Raw genomic sequence first — 19,255 nt, forward strand, 5'->3', positions numbered from 1 at the left:
GGACTTGTTATAGGCACTGCACTTTCAAAGTTTGGGGTTAATGTAATAATTAGTAGTAAACAGTTCAGGAAGGAACAGACTAGTGAAATAGGCAAACAGGTAGCAGATACAAAGCAATGGGCTCGATGTGCACTTTGGGAGGATCAAGATGGACAGATAGTATAATCTGAATCATACTATTTTGAGGGGAGTGCATGAGCAGATGGATCTGAGGCTGCATAACCACAAACCTTTGATGGTGACGAGCAAGTTGATAACATTTTCAACTAAGGACATGGAATATTTAGCTTTATAAAATGGAAAACTACATAAAACATCAAAGAAGCTATGCAAAACCATTTCAAAACCATCGTTAGATCTCACTTGGAGTTCTGTATACAACTCTGTGCACTGTAGTTTAGAAAAAATGTCAAAGTCTCGGAGATGATGTAAAAGAGGTTCACCAGGATATCTTGAACAAAGAACTTTCAATTCTGCGGAATGGTTGAAATGGCTCTCAGAGAGCAAAAAGAGGTGGAGGGAGAGGAATTAAAGTTGTGTTATTTTAACAGAACACTTCAGGGAGAAACTGTTCCTGATTACAAGTGGCTCCCTAAACAGCTACAGTCTTAGAGTCATAGAGATATACTGCACAGAAAGAGACCCTTCGCTCCGACTCGTTCATGCTGACCAGACATCCTGTACAAATCTAGTTCCATTTGCTAGCAATTGGCCCATATCCCTCTAAACCCTTTCTATTCATATATCTAGTTCTTGTAATTGTACCAGCCTCCACTCCTTCCTCTGGCAGCTGGCAAAGATTTGAAGTAATTGGCAAAAAATGAGGGTAAATGACAAAAATTTCTAATATCTGAAAATGTGGCAGAACAAGGTACCATAGAAACATTCTGAAGGCTAGATGGCATATATTTGATGAGGACTTGCAGCTTACGGGAAAACTGTTAGCGTGTGCATTGAAATTGGAGAGTTCTTCCAAAGAGCTATATACACAACTGGACAAATGGTCTCACTGTACATGAATATAGTGTGCCTATACTGTATATGGGGGGCTGGAAATGCAACCCCAAGCTGTAACAATACCTTGCCTCACCAACTTCTGAATATTGGAAAACACCACAAGAGTGCCCCTATCTTTCAGTGGGGTTTTTACTGAATTACAACAAAGTATGCTCTAACTACTCTCTTTCATTCTAAACTTCAGACTCTAGAAAAAGTCTGCCCTGGTATTTTTTGTTCAAAAATCTAAGGGCGTACTCACTCTGTCTGCACTATTTCTTTCCTGTGCTTACAACAAGGAAGAGCCAGGGAGAGAGATCTATGTCAGACAACACAACCTACGAGTAGAAACTTCTCATCAATGAGCACAAGGTGTTACATGAATTACTTGAAATGTTCTATTGAATTAAATATTGCATTCAATTATGAGGGAAGATACATTATTTATATTTTAGACATTTATATTTTAATTAATTTGCATTCCTCAGCTCTTTTCACAAAACAAAAATCTAACATGAATCTCCTGCTTTCTTTGACAATGTTAAAGTATCAGACAGATGGGGAACTTTGCCGACACTGGTGTTACAGATACACAAGCTGTGCCAACGTAAGGTTAGCCCTTTGAAGGGGGCATTGTAACTAAGAAAGGCTGACACTGCGAGATGTCTATTGTGTAATAATTGTTTGTGTCTTCTCCCCAGAGTAAGAACTTTGAATTCAACAAGAGCGGAGGTGACAATGACTGTTTTTGACATCTAGACCACATTTGATCAAGTATGGCATCAAGGAACTCTAGCAAAATTTGAATTAATGGGAATCAAAGAGAAAGCGCTCTGCTACTTTAGAGTCAGATTTAGCACAAAAGGAAGACTTTTTGCAGCCTGTCATCTTAGCTCCAGGACATCACTGCAGAAGTAATGACTCTGAGCTCAACAGGGTAATGTCCTAGGCCCAGCCATCTATAGCTGACTCATCAATGGCCTTCCCTTCATAAGGTCAGAGATGGGGAGATTCACTGATGATTGTGGAATGTTTAGCACTATTTCATGACTCCTCAGAAAATGAAATAATCCATCACAAATGTGGCAAGGCCTGGACAATATCCAGGCTTGGGCTGACAAGTGGCATGCAGATTTCATGCCACTTAAGTGCCAGGTAATTACCATAGCCAATAAGAGAGAATCTGATCATTATCCACTGACACTCAATAGCATCTGCCCATCTCACCAACGTATCTACATCTTCCTCTAACCTACAACTATATTCTTTGCTATTAACCACTCTACCAATCTTGATGTCACCTGCAAATTTGCTTAACATTTCCCACACATTTCATCGATATCATTTATGTACATAACAAACAATAAAGGTCCCAATACTGATCCTTGTGGTACACTGGCCTCGGATCACTCAAATAGCCTTCTACCAGTACCCTTTTGTGTCCAATACTAAGCCAGTTTTTGATCCACCTCGCCAAGTGTCCGTCAATTCCATGTACTACAACTTTCCCAGTCTCCCATGTGGGACCTTGTCAAAAGTTTGGTTCAAATCCACATAAATGAAATAAAGTGAACTTCCCTGATCCACATACTTGATCACAATTTCAAATAATTCTAACACCTTTATTAGGCACTCTGTCTGCACTATTTCTTTCCTGTGCTTACAACAAGGAAGAGCCAGGGACAAGGCCATGCTGACTATCCCTAATTAACTCATGCCTTTCCAATTGGGTATTAATTTGTTCCTTCAAAATTTTCTCCAATAGTTTCCCCACCATTGACATGAGATTCACCGGTCTGTAATTTTCTGTTTATCTCTAGCACCCCTCTTAAAAAAAAATGGATCCACATTAGCCATCCTCCAGTCCTCTGGCACTATGCCCGTGCCCAGAGAGGAATTCAAGATTTGTGTCAGAATCCCTGCAATTTCCTGCCTCATCTCCCACAGTAGCGTGGAATGCAATTCATCTGATCCAGGAGATCTGTCTGTTTTCAAGCCCGACAAAGCATCCAATACATCCCCATTTCCTATGACAAACTGCAAGTCCTCACACTCCCTTTTCCTAAGTTCTGTACTTACATATTCCTTTCCAAGAGAGGAGACCGAACAGAAGTATTCATTCAACACCCTTCCAATATCCTGAGGCTTTACACACAGGATCCTCCCTTGGTCCCTACTCTTTCCCAATATTCAAGATGTCTTAATAACTACTGGCAGTTAGACCTGCTAGAGATGGACAGCTACAAAGGAAAGTCAGCTCATATTTCTGTTTCCCCATTTACCCTGTGAATGCTGCCAGAAAGTTGCAAATATAGTTCGTTCAAAAAGCTGACTTTGGCACAATGAGCTAAATGGCCTCCTTCTGTGTTGGGTAATTTCAATCTAGGGTTAGTCAATCAAAGGTTGACCCTGAAGCTACATGCTGCTTACATGCAGCTTCAGGGTCAACATTTTAAAACAGTAAGCATCCATCTTCTTTCTTCACCTTGTCCTTAGTTCTGGGACTCTTTCCTCACCTCTTTATTTCACTTTTTTGTCAAAATCTGCTTTTGGTCAAAAGTTCTAATATCTCCTGTGCGCCTCAGTGTTGGATTTTCTGATTATACTGATAACAGAAATTTGTGACCACTTTTACTATGCTGTTCTGTAGGTCTGGTTCCCTTGAAATACACAATGGCCTTTGGAAAGGAGGATAGAATGAACCCAGCAGTGATAATCAATTTGACTGAAACTTAACATCTTAAGGGGCCTTTATACAATGGATGTGGAAACATTATTGCCCTCCATGACAGAATCATAAAGATGTACAGCATGGAAACAGACCCTTCGGTCCAACCTGTCCATGCCGACCCAATATCCCAACCCAATCTAGTCCCACCTGCCAGCGCCTGCCCCATATCCCTCCAAACCCTTCCTATTCATATACCCATCCAAATGTCTCTTAAATGTTGCAATTGTACCAGCCTCCACCACATCCTCTGGCAGCTCATTCCATACACGTACCACCCTCTGCATGAAATATGTTGCCCCTTAGGTCTCTTTTATATCTTTCCACTCTCACCCTAAACCTATGCCCTCTAGTTCTGGACTCCCCGACCCCAGGGAAAAGACTTTGTCTATTTATCATATCCATGATCCTCATAATTTTGTAAACCTCTATAAGGTCCCCCCTCAGCCTCCGACGCTCCAGGGAAAACAGCCCCAGCCTGTTCAGCCTGTCTCTATAGCTCAAATCCTCCAACCCTGGCAACATCCTTGTAAATCTTTTCTGAACGCTTTCAAGTTTCACAACATCTTTCCGATAGGAAGGAAACCAGAATTGCACACAATATTCCAACAGTGGCCTAATCTGTACAGCCGCAACATGACCTCCCAACTCCTGTACTCAATACTCTGACCAAACGCCTTCTTCACTATCCTATCTACCTGCAACTCTATTTTCAAGGAGCTATGAACCTGCACTCCAAGGTCTCTTTGTTCAGCAACACTCCCTAGGACCTTACCATTAAGTGTATAAGTCCTGCTAAGATTTGCTTTCCCAAAATGCAGTACCTCACATTTATCTGAATTAAACTCCAGAGAAAGTGGTGGATGTGGATACAGTTACAACATTTGGATAAGTCCATGAATAAGGAATGTCTGGACGGTTATGGATCAAGCAGCAGGCACGTGAGACTAGTTTAGTTTGGGATTATGGTCTGCATGGACTTGTTGGAGCGAAGGATATGACTCTATAATTCTAGAGTTTTTTTTCCAGTTATAGTTGTTAAAATGATAGTCACAAATTCTCTGCTCACCGGTTTCCTGGCTTGTCTTTACCGTCCTTCTTAAACAGTGGCACCATGTTTGCCAACCTCCAGTCCTCTGGCACCTCACCTGTGACTATCTAGAACTATGGATCATTGTTTCAAAATAATGGGTGACCAATTTAAGACAGAGATGAAGAAAAGCCTTATCTCAGAGGGTCATAAGTCTTTGGAGTTCTCTTCTTGAAAAGGCAGTAAAAATAGAGTTTATAAATATTTTTAAAGCAGAGATAAACAGGTTCTTGATAAGCAAAGGGATGGAAGGTCTAGGAGTTGGCAGCAGTTTGGAGTATTCAGTTCAGCTACGATCTTACTACATGGTGGAAGAGGCTCAAGGGTTCAAGTGGCATCCATCTCCTCCTAACTAGTGTGTTCACAAATGGGGAGATTGGAGGTATTTTGTACAATGAGCAAAGTGAAGAAACCAATGTAGAAGTAATTAGAAAAATAATGCATCTGAAATAGATTAATCCAGAGACAGTCAATGGCAAGTATAACTGGATTAGTGATGCTGGAAGAGCATAGCAGCTCAGGCAGCATCCAAGGAGCTTCGAAATCGACGTTTCGGGCAAAAGCCCTCTCTGCCCGAAACTCGATTTCGAAGCTCCTTGAACTGCTGTGCTCTTCCAGCACCATAATCCAGAATCTGGTTTCCAGCATCTGCAGTCATTGTTTTTACCGGCAAGTATAACTGGTTGACTACAGCCTAATTATTCCAAGAAACAAGACCTATACCAAAGACTTCACTCACTTATGTTCCTCCAATGCTTTAGACACATTGATATTTGACACAATATCTCCATAAATTAATATGAAGTCTGAGCGAAGTAGTGACTTTGCATCCACATCCCTCAAGACATCTCCTAATGATCGGTAGGACTCAGAGCTCATGACGTGGATGGTGTTTGGTGATGTGGAACAACTCCATTTCGATTTCCTGAGGAAGAATACATAACAGACCATTAAAAAGGTGGAGAATTTATCTTTATTCCAACATTTTAAGACTACCTCCATTGATTTAGTTTAGTTAATTTTTTTCATCTGCCGACAATTACTGATCATCTCTTTTCTTTGATTAGTTACCATATCCACATTTCTACCTTTCTGAAAGATGTCACACCTTAGTCACCTTTTGCCCAATGGTTTCATGTCTGCTGGCAGGAGAGTGGAAATGCAGTATGCCAAAATTAACTTTGCCATTTATCAGTTGAATACGAAATTCGAAATAAGGTTATAAGGAAGGTTTGTTTTACACAACTTAAAAACGGAGATGAGCTACATCTGCAAGATCTAATCCAAAGACCCCACTGCATCAAGTCTCATGTCACTAGATGACCAAGGCTACCTATAAACTCTGCAACTATGCAACAACCTAAACATCATGTGCAGGCCATGCACATGCAGGAGGAGGTTTGGATTAGATCTTGTAGATGTAACTCAATTGCTTTTTTAAAGTTAAGGAAACCATACTTATTTCTACACATTCCCATTCTAAATTCCAACATTCCACATTTGTAACAGAATACTGCCCCTGTAAAGTTACCATGCAAGGCCACGCAGAAAAAAAATTAACTGGCCAAGCAAATTGCCTGTAACCTCTGCAAGAAAATTACAGGAAATGTTGCTGAGGACTGCAGTTAGTTTCAATCAAATATGCATGCTGGCAGAGACTCATTATTGTTCTACAGAGGAGTTGCTGGCTCCAAAATGTTACCTGCATTTTCTGTATCCTTACATATTCCACTCAGCCTTCACACAGCACATGGATCCAGGCAACACAACAGCATTATTTATATCTGGACACTTTGATAAAATCAAATCTCTATTTTGTTACTTACAACAAAGTGTCTTTTAAAGAAAAACCACTAGAGAGAGAGACTATCTTGTCCTTAAGGAATAGCAAAATATTTCACAGTCAATGAATTACTAAAGAGAGACCACAATAAAAGGACGAGTGAGAAATCTTGGAGCAGGCATGTGTTGATAATGTAGAGCACTGAAAAGGACAGTGCATCTAGTTTACCAAATGTCAACTTTGATTCAGCTGGCATATTCACCTCTCAAGTTTGTGGATTCAAATCGCACTGGAGAAATCAGAGTGTATGATTCAGGCTGACACTCCATTTCAATATGAGAATGCTGCACTCTCAGAGGTGCCATCTTCTCTCTCAGGTAGATAGGAAAGCTCCTATGAGGGAAGAATAGACAACTCGCAATACTTATTTCTCAATCAACCTCGAGAAAAACATTGGAGAAAGTGAGGACTGCAGATGCTGGAGATCAGAGTAAAAAGTTTGATGCTGGAAAAGCCTGATGAAGGGCTTATGCCAGAAATGTCGATCCTTCTGCTCCTCGGATGCTGCCTGACCTGCTGTGCTTTTCCAGCACCACACCCTTGACTCTAGAAAAGCATTATCAGCTGCTGTATTCTATTACTATTTCTGGAATCTTCCTGAATGCACCTCCAAGATACTGGAGAATTTCCACATTGCAAGCATCTAGCTGACTAATGTGTAATAAGATAGATGTAGATTTGTCACTGGATACAGGAGCAATTTGAGGTGATGAATTAATGAGATCACAGATGAGTCATGAGACTCGAAGCATTAACTCTTTCTCTCTCTTACGGATGCTGCCAGATCTGCTGAGTTTCTCCAGCACTTTATTTTTGTTTCAGATTTCCGACATCTGCAGTTCTTTGTTTTATTTTATTCTGTTATCATTGGTGATAGAGTCAGTGTGTAAATGAGAGGGAGGAGGAGGAGAATGTTTTATTCAGTGAGTTATAACCTGGAACAAACTACTTTAAAAGATTGGAAATAGATTCAATTAAACTTTCAAATGGGATAAAAAGGAAAACTTTGCAGTGCTATGGACCAATTGGATAGCTCTTTCAAAGACAAGTGCTGTGAGATTCTGGTCTCTAATGGTTACAGATGTTTAGTTTTCTGTGTGCCATAGTTTATGGCACAAGTTCCATTTGCAAATTTTATAAGTTTTCATTACTGAATGTGTTCCTTGATTTTCTGGGCCATCCAACAGCAGAAGATGTAGGTTTCCTGGACACCTGTCGCTGTAAGGAACTCCAGGCTGTAGTCAATCATCGCCACGTTCGCAAGAGGGATCAAGGCCTGCAGCAAAACATAAGACAATTTTATTTTATATTTGTGAACATTGCAGCTGACCCTGCATCCACTGTATCAAAGCCCCTTAAGATGCAATGCTTCAGTCTAACAGATTACCATTGACAGGTTCATTCTATCCTCCTTTCCAAAAGACCTACACAGCTGAACACAAGATCTGCCCTTCATGAAACAGGTTACAGATAAAGTGGCTCCATTTCCTGAGGGGCTGGTGACAGCACCCTGTGGACAACATTTTTTAATTTACTCATGGGAAATGAGTGTCATCAGATGCCTGTACCTAGTTGCTCTTGAGGTGATAGTCTTCTTGAATCATTGCAATTCATGGTTTCACTGTCTAACAAACCTGAGAGAGAAAACAAATTCTCATCGGTGTTAAAAGGGATACCTCTTCTTCTTAAACTCTGTCTCAATTTTATTCTCTCCAACTGTAGAAAATGTCCTCTTGCCATCCAGCCTATCCAATTCCTTCAAGATTCTGTACAATTCAAGAAGATTCTTTCTCATTCTTCTAAATACCAATACATATATACCCCAACTGTTCAACACATCTTCATAGGACAAACATTTCATCCCAGGAGGGAGATCACAGACATTTTATGGTGCAGGAAGAGTTCATTTGGCCATATAAACATAATTACTGAGAGCCAATCTCCTGATTTTTCCCATACATAGAGTCATAGAGATGTACAGCATGGAAACAGACCCTTCCGTCCAACCTGCCCACACCGAACAGATATCCCAACCCAATCTAGTCTCACCTGCCAGCACCCAGCCCATATCCCTCCAAACCCTTCCTATTCACATACCCATCCAAACGCCTTTTAAGTGTTGCAATTGTACCAGCCTCCACCACATCCTCTGGCAGCTCATTCCATACACGTACCATACTCTGCGTGAAAAAATTGCCCCTTAGGTCCCTTTTATATCTTTCCCCTCTCACCCTAAACCTATGCCCTCTAGTTCTGGACTCCCCTATCCCAGGGAAAAGACTTTGTCTACTTATCCTATTCATGCCCCTCATGAATTTGTAAACCTCTATAAGGTCATCCCTTGGCCTCCGACGCTCCAGGGAAAACAGCCCCAGCCTGTTCAGCCTGTCTCTATAGCTCAAATCCTCCAACCTGGCAACGTCCTTGTAAATCTTTTCTGAACCCTTTCAAGTTTCACAACATCTTTCCGATAGGAAGGAGACCACAATTGCACACAATATTCCAACAGTGGCCTAACCAATGTCCTGTACAGTGCAACATGACCTCCCAACTCCTGTACTCAATACTCTGACCAATAAAGGAAAGCATACCAAATGCCTTCTTCACTATCCTATCTACCTGCGACTCCACTTTCAAGGAGCTATGAACCTGCACTCCAAGGTCTCTTTGTTCAGCAACACTCCCTAGGACCTTACCATTAAGTGTATAAGTCCTGCTAAGATTTACTTTCCCAAAATGCAGTACCTCACAGTTATCTGAATTAAACTCCATCTGCTGCTCCTTAGCCCATTGGCCCATCTGGTCCAGATCCTGTTGTAATCTGAGGTAACTCTCTTTGCTGTCCACTACACCTCCAATTTTGGTGTCATCTGCAAACTTACTAACTGTACCTCTTATGCTCGCATCCAAATCATTTATGTAAATGACAAAAGTAGAGGACCCACCCTCAGACATTATGATTATTCTTGTGCAAACCATTTTAAAATCTTTCATTCTTGTTCCCACTTCTAATTTGAACAATTAAATTGAGTGAACGCTCTCGGAACTGCTGTGAATTAATAAGATATTTGTTTTAAATAGGGAGACCAAAACCAAACGTGTTTTTTTTCAGATATGGTCTCACCAATGTTCTGAAATTTGCAGTAAACCTTCCCCAGGTTCCCCTGTACAACGTGGCTTTAGCTTGTGCAGTTACCTTTGATGCAGCTCTTAAACTGCTAGAACTCACTGGCATGCTGGAAATGGAGCCTCACTACTTCTGGACGAATCATAAAAGTTAAAGATTTTATCAAGTACCGAAAGCTCCCCAATTTGTCTGACTTTCAGATCCTGGTTGACAGAAAGCAGAAACGAAGGTTCTGTACTGAACAAGAATCACTATTAATTAGACTTGGACTTCAGGTAAGTATAACTCTATTATTTAAAACTCTAATATCTTTTATACACTCCTACATGCATATGCGCGCGCACACACACAAACACACACTCACTTCAGTAAGTTGTGGATGACACCAAGATTGGTGGTATAGTGGAAAGTGAAGGTGGTCATCTAAAATTACAAAGTGATCTTGATTAATTGGGTCAATGGGTTTAAGAGTGACAGGTGGAGTGTCATTTGGATAAAATGAGAGATATTGCATTTTGGTAAAACAAAATTTACACAATTAAAAGTAGGTCCTTTGGTAGTGTTATAGTAGAGAGAGCCCTAGGGTTTTGGGTACATAATTCTTTAAAGTTTAAATCATATTCAGAAAGGGTGGCATTTGGCGTGCTTCCTTTCATTGCTCAGACCTTTGAGTATAGAAGTTGGAACATTATGTTAAAGCAGTACATGACGTTGGTGAGGCCTCCTCTGAAGCTAAGTGTCCAGTTCTGATCTCTTTTTACAAGGAAGGATATTATTAAGCTTGAGAGAGTTCAGAAAAGGGTTACCATGATGTTGCTAGGACTAGACAGTTTGAGTTAGAAGGAGAGGCTGGATAGGCTGGGACTTTTTCACTCTGGCATTAGACATTGGGGGTAACCTTATCGAGGTTTATAAAATCATGCGGGGTATAGATAAGGTGAATGGCAGGTGTCTTTTTCCTAGGGTGGGAGATTTCAAGACTCGATAGAATATTTTTAAGGTGAGGGGAGAAAGATTTAAAAAAAAGACTCAAGGGGCAATTTGTTTTTTTTACATAGAGTGGTTCATATGTGGAATGAACTTCCAGAGAAAGTGGTGGATGTGGGTACAGTTACAACATTTAAATAAGTCCATGAATAAGGAATGTCTGGACGGTTATGGATCAAGCAGCACGTGAGACTAGTTTAGTTTGGGATTATGGTCTGCATGGACTTGTTGGAGCGAAGGATATGACTCTATAATTCTAGAGTTTTTTTCCCCAGTTATAGTTGTTAAAATGATAGTCACAAATTCTCTGCTGACCAATAGGTTGCTTCAGTCGTCCTCCTTCATTTACTTCCACGAGTTAATGATAGACACAAGATGGCCAGTCACTTAAAAAATAGTTGTGACTCATCAGTTAAAAGTCACTGCTTACAACAATTATTGCAGGAAAGATAAACTGGTTTGCTGCAGGTTTACAGTGAGCTTTGACTGCAGGAAACAGAGGACTGCTTCCAAGCTGGGTAAGAACTCTGTAACCTCTAACTTGCTCCAAGCTGTTCAGTTACCAGAGAACCAATTAGAATTGTTGGTAGGGAAAAAGATCACAGCTGTTGTTAATTAGTCACTAGTCTATAGACCAATCAACTTCCTGTAGCCAGCAAAGTGCTTCAGTACAGACCCTCGGCTCCAAATCGTCTGCAAATCAAACTTCATTTACTGCTTGTTCAAACAGTTGTTTGTTATGCTTGGCATGCATGTTAGCTTACTTGCTTTTCAAAACTGCAGCCATCCTTTCAAACACTGAGGTTAAAACAGCACTTTTTACTTCAGACCACATCTTAAAAATCACAAATGAAAAAGACACAATGCCCTAATGAAATGCTTTCCGGAAACCCAAGTATACCACATCTACAGGTTCCTGTCCATCCACTATGAACCGTCAAAAACTCTTAATAAATTAATTAAACATTATTTCCTTTTCACAAAGCCATGTTGGTACTGTTTGATCACACAGTGATCCTGCTATAATAATGGATTTGAGCACTACCCTTTGACATGGGTAATCATTTAATTGATCTAGAGTTTCATGCTTTCAGCTCATTCTGCATCCTTTCCTGAATTTCCTTCTTTTTCCCAATCCACTAGAACGCTTCCATAATCTGAAGAATTTTGGAAGATTATAACCAATGCATCCATTATCAGTACAGTCAATGATTTCAAGATCAGAGGATGTAGGACATCTTGTCCTAGTTTTCCTCTCACCTTTTCCCTTGTATTATGACACAGAGATGAACCCTTCTGTTACTTAAACCCTAACACCCAGACAAGCTCACCTCTGTTAAAATATGAGTGACAACAAAATCCCAAATTCCACTATTTAAAGAAAATAACATTAATTTATTTTTTAACTCTAACAGTAAACAACTATTCACAACTCTAAGCCCACCTTTCTCTTAACTGCTTACTATCTGCCTCCAACTCTATAACAATATGCTATTCCAATAAGACACTTATTAAAATTCCATAACTTAATTTTAAAACCACACAGCCACTGTTGTCTTTTGTGATTTCACTCTTCCGGCTGCTGAATTCCCTGGGCCATCATCTTCCCTTTTACTGCGAGTATGTTTCATACAAAAAAGGTACCTTTAATAGAGACCGTTTCCTCATTTCTTGGAAAGCAAGAGGTTAGATCTCCAGGCATTCCTGTCTTGATGGCAATTGCTCGCTGACCAATTTTCAAAAGGTCCACATTTTATAACCCCCTTCAACATTGGATCGTCTCATTAGTTTGATATTGGCTATACAATAAATTCAAACTTGGTTGGGTTTTAATATCATGAGGCATAATTTTAACCGATTGGTTAAATTTGAATTGCTGTCAAAACAGCAACAAAAACTCAGGTATTCATTTCACAGCCAAATGTTACATATTTTCAATTTTCACTCTTGGACTGCCAATTAGTCATAAACCCAGATGCTTGTAAGCTCTTAGTTCAGAACAGCATTCTCTCTAAAAGGTAAAATACATGTCTTCAACTTCATAACACTAGTCATGGTGATTGTGATTAATTCAATCCTGTCTATAATTTATGGACTTTAAATTATATTTGGGAAAGCATTTCAAATCTTCTACCAAAAAGACAGACACAAAACACCTGCCATCTCTGTTTTCCATTATCAATTCCCCAGACACTCTCTCAAGGATAAATGCTACCTTTCATTGCTAATTTCCTGTTCAAATACGTCTAGAAACTCTTATTACTATTTTTATATCACTAGCTAGCTTTCTTGCATGCTCTGCTTTCTGTCTCTTCATTATCTTTTTAGTCATGGATTACAGTCTGTTAAACAATCTATCTTACTTCTATGTTTTACAGATTTGGATGGTGTTTCTTTCTATTTGATAGTGTCATCCTTAATTTTCTTATTTAGCCACAGGCAAAGTCTTTTTTTCTCACTTGGATCATTCATCTTGAATATTACTAAATATCTCATCAAAAATTTCTAAGATTTAAGAGAGAGTCAAGTGTCTTCAAAACAAGGAAAGCACAACAGAAAGACAATGCTTCCATCATCCCTCCAACACCAACTACATTTACAGTTTTTGTAAATTGTTGTGCAAAATGGGACTTGGTCTAATGTAACTCAAGATAACATTAACTTAGACTGTAAACTGGTGTTCTCTTTTATGGAAACACTTATCTGTCAAAGAAACAGGAAAAGCCATCAGAAATTCAAGCAGCTGTTGCGTGCCAGGCTATATATTCAAGCTTTCCTAACTTGATAATCTGCTGTTGGCCTTTCATTTTTACCAAACACACTCCCCTTTTTTAAAGACAAGGGAAAGAGTCTAGCATCATCTTTCAATAACTCATTCAAGGCAGCAAATTCCACATATAACCCTAAATTGGAAGTCTTGACAGACTATTCAGCTACATGGCCATTACATACCAAGCTTTCTTGGTATGGCTGGGCAGGTGATGTGCTGTTGCTGTATGATGTGGGAGCTGGCTGATCCCATTGTGAACGGCAGTGACCACATCTGCAGCAAGTGTTGGTTGCTGGAAGAACTCCGGATCAGAGTTGATGATCTGGAATCTGAGCTTCAAACACTGCGGCATATCCGGGAGGGGGAGAGTTACCTGGACGCTTTGTTTCAGGAGGCAGTCACACCTGGGAGATTAATTAATTCCCACTCAGCTAGTGATCAGGCACAAAAGAGTGTGACTGTAAGTGAGGCAGGTAGGGGGACCCAGAGTTCAGGAGTGGAGGAGCCTCAGCCCTTGACCTTGTCCAACAGGTACGAGATTCTTGCTCCCTGTTCGGATGAGGAAAAGGGCTCTGGACAGGATGAGCCAACTGACCAAGGCACCATGGTGCAGAAGGCCATTCAAGAGGGGGGAGCTAATAGACAGGTAGTGGTTATAGGGGATTCTATAATTAGGGGGACAGATAGTATCCTTTGCAAGCCGGATCGGGAGTCTCGCATGGTGTGTTGCCTGCCCGGTGCCAGGGTGCGAGACATCTCTGACCGGCTTGAAAGGATATTGGAGCGGGAGGGGGAGGATCCAGTTGTTGTGGTCCACGTTGGTACCAACAACATAGGCAAGTCTAGGGTGGAGGACCTGTTTGGGCATTACGAAGCACTAGGCAGGAAATTGAAGCACAGGTCCTCAAGGGTCATAATCTCCGGATTACTGCCCGAGCCACGTGCCAATTGGCATAGGGACAAGAAAATTAGGCAAGTAAACACGTGGCTAAGGGATTGGTGTGGGAAAGAGGGATTCCACTTCATGGGGCACTGGCATCAGTTTTGGAACAGGGGGGATCTGTACCGTTGGGACAGTCTCCACCTGAACCGATCAGGTACCAATGTTCTGGCGAAGAGGATAAATAGGGTGGTCAGTAGGACTTTAAACTTCTGAGTTGGGGGGAAGGGAAAGTGAAAGCAACAGGGAGTATGGAGGTAAATGGAAAGATAAGCAGCAGGATAGCATGTTTCCAGGCGGATTTAAAATTGAGGCAGACTGAGAATGCAGAAAAAAGCAAGGATAACTTAGGACATATGACTTACAACATCTCTAATAAGGAAGTTAGCATTAAGGCACTTTACCTGAATGCTCGTAGCATTCATAACAAAGCCGATGAATTAATGGCACAGATAATAGTGAATGATTATGATGTAGTAGGCATCACAGAGACTTGGTTACAGGGGGGTCAGGACTGGCAGTTAAACCTCCATGGTTTTTCGACTTATCGAAAAGACAGAGAGGTGGGCAGAGGGGGTGGAGTTGCCTTGTTAGTTAAGAACAAAATTAAATCTATGGTATTGAATGACATAGCGTCGGATGATGTGGAGTCTGTGTGGGTGGAATTGAGGAACCACAAAGGCAAAAAAACCATAATTGGAGTTGTGTACAGACCTCCTAACAGTGGTCAGGACCAGGGACGCAACATGTACCGGGAAATAGAGAAGGCATGTCAGAAAGGCAAGGTTACATTGATCATGGGTGACTTCAATATGCAGGTGGACTGGGTAAATAATGTTGCTAGTGGATCTAAAGAAAGGGAATTCATGGAATGCTTACAGGATGGCTTTTTGGAACAGCTAGTCATGGAGCCCACAAGAGAGCAGGCTATTCTGGACCTAGTGCTTTGCAATGAACCAGACTCTATAAAAGATCTTAAAGTAAGGGAACCCTTAGGAAGTAGCGACCATAATATGGTAGAGTTCAGTCTGGAGTTTGAAAGGGAGAAGGCGAAATCTGATGTAATGGTGTTACAGTTGAATAAAGGTAATTATGAGGGCATGAGAGAGGAACTGACTAAAATAGACTGGAAGCAGAGGCTAACCGGGAAGACACTAGAGCAAAAATGGCAGGAGTTTGTAGGTATAATTGAGGACACTGTACAGAGGTTCATTCCCAAGAAAAGAAAGATTAACCGGGGAGGGATTAGACAACCTTGGCTGACAAAGGAAGTCAGGAAATGTATTAAAGAAAAAGAGAGATCCTATAAAGTGGCTAAGAACAGTGGGAAATCAGAAGATTGGGAAGGATACAAAAGCAAACAGAGGATAACAAAGAGTGTAATAAGAAATGAGAGGATCAAATATGAAGGTAGGCTAGCCAGTAATATTAGAAATAATAGTAAAAGTTTCTTTCAGTACATAAGAAACAAACGACAGGCAAAAGTAGACATTGGGCCACTTCAAACTGATGCAGGGAGCCTAGTGATGGGAGATAAGGAAATAGCAGGAGAACTTAACAAGTACTTTGCGTCAGTTTTCACAGTGGAAGACAGGAGTAATATCCCAAAAATTAAAGGGTGTCACGGGGCTGAGTTGAGTATGGTTGCCATTACGAAAGAGATAGTGCTAGAAAAGTTAAAAAGTCTTAAAATTGATAAATCTCCTGGCCCCGATGGGATACACCCTAGAGTTCTGAGAGAGGTTGCTGAGGAAATAGCAGAGGCATTGGTTGAGATCTTTCAAGAGTCACTGGAGTCAGGAAAGGTCCCGGACGATTGGAAGATGGCTGTAGTAACCCCCTTGTTCAAGAAAGGATCAAGGCAAAAGATGGAAAATTATAGGCCAATCAGCTTAACCTCGGTTGTTGGTAAAATTCTAGAATCCATCATTAAGGATGAGGTTTCTAAATTCTTGGAAGAGCAGAGTCTGATTAGAACAAGTCAACATGGATTTAGTAAAGGGAGGTCATGCCTGACAAACCTGTTGGAATTTTTTGGAGAGGTAACAAGTAGGTTAGACCAGGGGAACCCAGTGGATGTGGTCTATCTGGACTTTCAAAAGGCCTTTGATAAGGTGCCACACGGGAGACTGCTGAGCAAGGTGAGGGCCCATGGTGTTCGAGGTGAGCTGCTGGGATGGATTGAGGATTGGCTATCTAACAGAAGGCAGAGAGTTGGGATAAAAGGTTCTTTTTCAGAATGGCAGCCGGTGACGAGCGGTGTCCCGCAGGGTTCGGTGCTGGGGCCACAGCTGTTCGCATTATATATTAATGATTTGGATGAGGGAACCGGGGGCATTCTAGCGAAGTTTGCCGATGATACAAAGTTAGGTAGACAGGCAGGTAGTACTGAGGAAGTGGGGAGGCTACAGAAGGATCTAGACAGGTTGGGAGAGTGGTCCAGGAAATGGCTGATGGAATTTAACGTGAGCAAGTGCGAGGTCTTGCACTTTGGCAAAAAGAATATAGGAATGGACTACTTTCTAAATGGTGAGAAACTTAATAAAGCCAAAGCACAAAGGGATCTGGGAGTGCTAGTCGAGGATTCTCTAAAGGTAAACATGCAGGTTGAGTCTGTGATTAAGAAAGCGAATGCAATGTTGTCTCTTATCTCAAGAGGGTTGGAATATAAAAGCAGAGATGTACTACTAAGACTTTATAAAGCTCTGGTTAGGCCCCATTTGGAGTACTGTGTCCAGTTTTGGTCCCCACACCTCAGGAAGGACATACTGGCACTGGAACGTGTCCAGCGGAGATTCACACGGATGATCCCTGGAATGACAGGTCTAGCATATGAGGAACGGCTGAGGATACTGGGATTGTATTCGTTGGAGTTTAGAAGATTAAGGGGAGATCTAATAGAGACGTACAAAATAATACATGGCTTTGAAAAGGTGGATGCTAGAAAATTGTTTCTGTTAGGCGAGGAGACTAGGACCCGTGGACACAGCCTTAGAATTAGAGGGGGTCATTTCAGAACGGAAATGCGGAGACATTTCTTCAGCCAGAGAGTGGTGGGCCTGTGGAATTCATTGCCACGGAGTGCAGTGGAAGCCGGGACGCTAAATGTCTTCAAGGCCAAGATTGATAGGTTCTTGTTGTCTAGAGGAATTAAGGGCTACGGGGAGAATGCTGGCAAGTGGAGCTGAAATGCGCATCAGCCATGATTGAATGGCGGAGTGGACTCGATGGGCCGAATGGCCTTACTTCCACTCCTATGTCTTATGGTCTTATGGTCTTATGGTCTTTCTTCAAGCTATGTTTGCAAACTTGGATTTTCATCAGAAATCACTGAAGAGGAAAGTTCTGGCTGATTCTCCAGACACCAGGCCAACTGCTGTTCTGTCCTCCATCCCTATCGACTTAATGATAATGCTAGGTAAAAACAGGGTAAAAACAATGACTGCAGATGCTGAAAACCAGATTCTGGATTAGTGGTGCTGGAAGAGCACAGCAGTTCAGGCAGCATCCGAGAAGCAGCAAAATTGACATCCCGAGCAAAAGCCCCTCATCAGGAATAAAGGCAGAGAGCCTAAAGCGTGGAGAGTTAAGCTAGAGGAGGGTGGGATTGGGGAGAAAGTAGCATAGAGTACAACAGGTGAGTGGGGGAGGGGATGAAGATGACAGGTCAGGGAGGAGGGCAGAGCAGGTGGAAAAGAAGAGAGGCAGGTAGGACAAGTCATGGGGACAGTGCTGAGCCGGAAGTCCGGAACAAGGGGGGGGAAGAGGAGATGAGGAAACTGCCGAAGTCCACACTGATGCCCTGGGGTTGAAGTGTTCCGAGGTGGAAGGTGCTGCCTAACCCATGGAGATTCCATGTCAGATCAAAATTGGGTTCACTTTGCAAAGGCTGGGGCGGTGATCAAGGACAAAGAGATAGGAAAATTGGAGGCAGCAAAGGAATGGGCAGTGAGGTAGGGGCAGGAAAAGAACTGACAGGCAAGAAAGAGGGCTGTAAGGTGAAAGCAATTGGGGAGGCAGTGACATAGTGAAGATGTCACTTGGGTTGGTAATTCAGAAACCCATTCCAATGTTCTGGGGATGTGGGTTCAAACCCCACCACGGTAGATGGTGGAATCTGATTTTTTTTTTTAAAAAAGCGAAATCTGGAATACAACGCTTGTCTAATGTGAACCATGTTATTACTGTGTACTGGGAGGAGGTGTAGGGAGTGGGCCATTAAAGAGGTAGTGAGACCCGCAGCCACATGTTAATGTTTGGGGGGGGGGGAAATACTCCTCCTCAGCCTCTGATCGCCAGCCCCGTGCTGGAGCCCCCTCCAACTCCTCACTCACCCGGGGCAGGTCCTTGGTGATGGGGAAGAACCTCCGATTGAAGCTGTCTGCCACCAGCACCGCTTGGAGCGGCAGCACCGGCTCGGCCTCCCCCTCAGCCCCGCGGCCCGGACCAGGAGCCGCTCTCCGACCCGCTCTCTGCTTCGCCGCCATTTTGAAGAGGGTGGAGTCTCCGGTCTTGCCCCTCTCTCCCATTGGCTCAGCGCGCTCCTGCCATCTTGGTACTGTGGGCCCCCCCGTCCTGCCCGTGTGCTCAAACGGCCCGGCGCACTGACGCCATCTTTGTAAAGGGAAGGTGACGGATCGCCAAAGGGAGCAAACCACGCTTTCACGTTCTACTTCAAAACGTGTCAAGCTCCCTACAGTGACAGGGTCAGAGTCGAATGTTAAAAAAAATCTGTGAAAAAAAGATAAAATGCTGGATGTACAGGGCAGATCGG

At 42.1% G+C, this 19,255-nt stretch overlaps 1 protein-coding gene across 1 annotated transcript in view; it reads right to left on the reverse strand.

The window, feature by feature from the left end:
* eif2b5 (eukaryotic translation initiation factor 2B, subunit 5 epsilon) overlaps positions 1–18,986 on the reverse strand; it is a 59,966-nt gene extending 40,980 nt beyond the window's left edge. The window contains exons 1-3 of the mRNA XM_072572125.1: positions 18,816–18,986; positions 7,809–7,933; positions 5,554–5,739 (exon numbers count right to left, since the gene is read on the reverse strand). Of these exons, the coding sequence (XP_072428226.1) occupies positions 5,554–5,739; positions 7,809–7,933; positions 18,816–18,968 (464 nt within the window). The 5' untranslated portion in view covers positions 18,969–18,986. The remainder of the gene's footprint in view (positions 1–5,553; positions 5,740–7,808; positions 7,934–18,815) is intronic.
* Positions 18,987–19,255: the final 269 nt, after the last annotated feature.

This window comes from Chiloscyllium punctatum, chromosome 6 (assembly GCF_047496795.1).
Source record: "Chiloscyllium punctatum isolate Juve2018m chromosome 6, sChiPun1.3, whole genome shotgun sequence".
Lineage (NCBI taxonomy): Eukaryota > Metazoa > Chordata > Chondrichthyes > Orectolobiformes > Hemiscylliidae > Chiloscyllium > Chiloscyllium punctatum.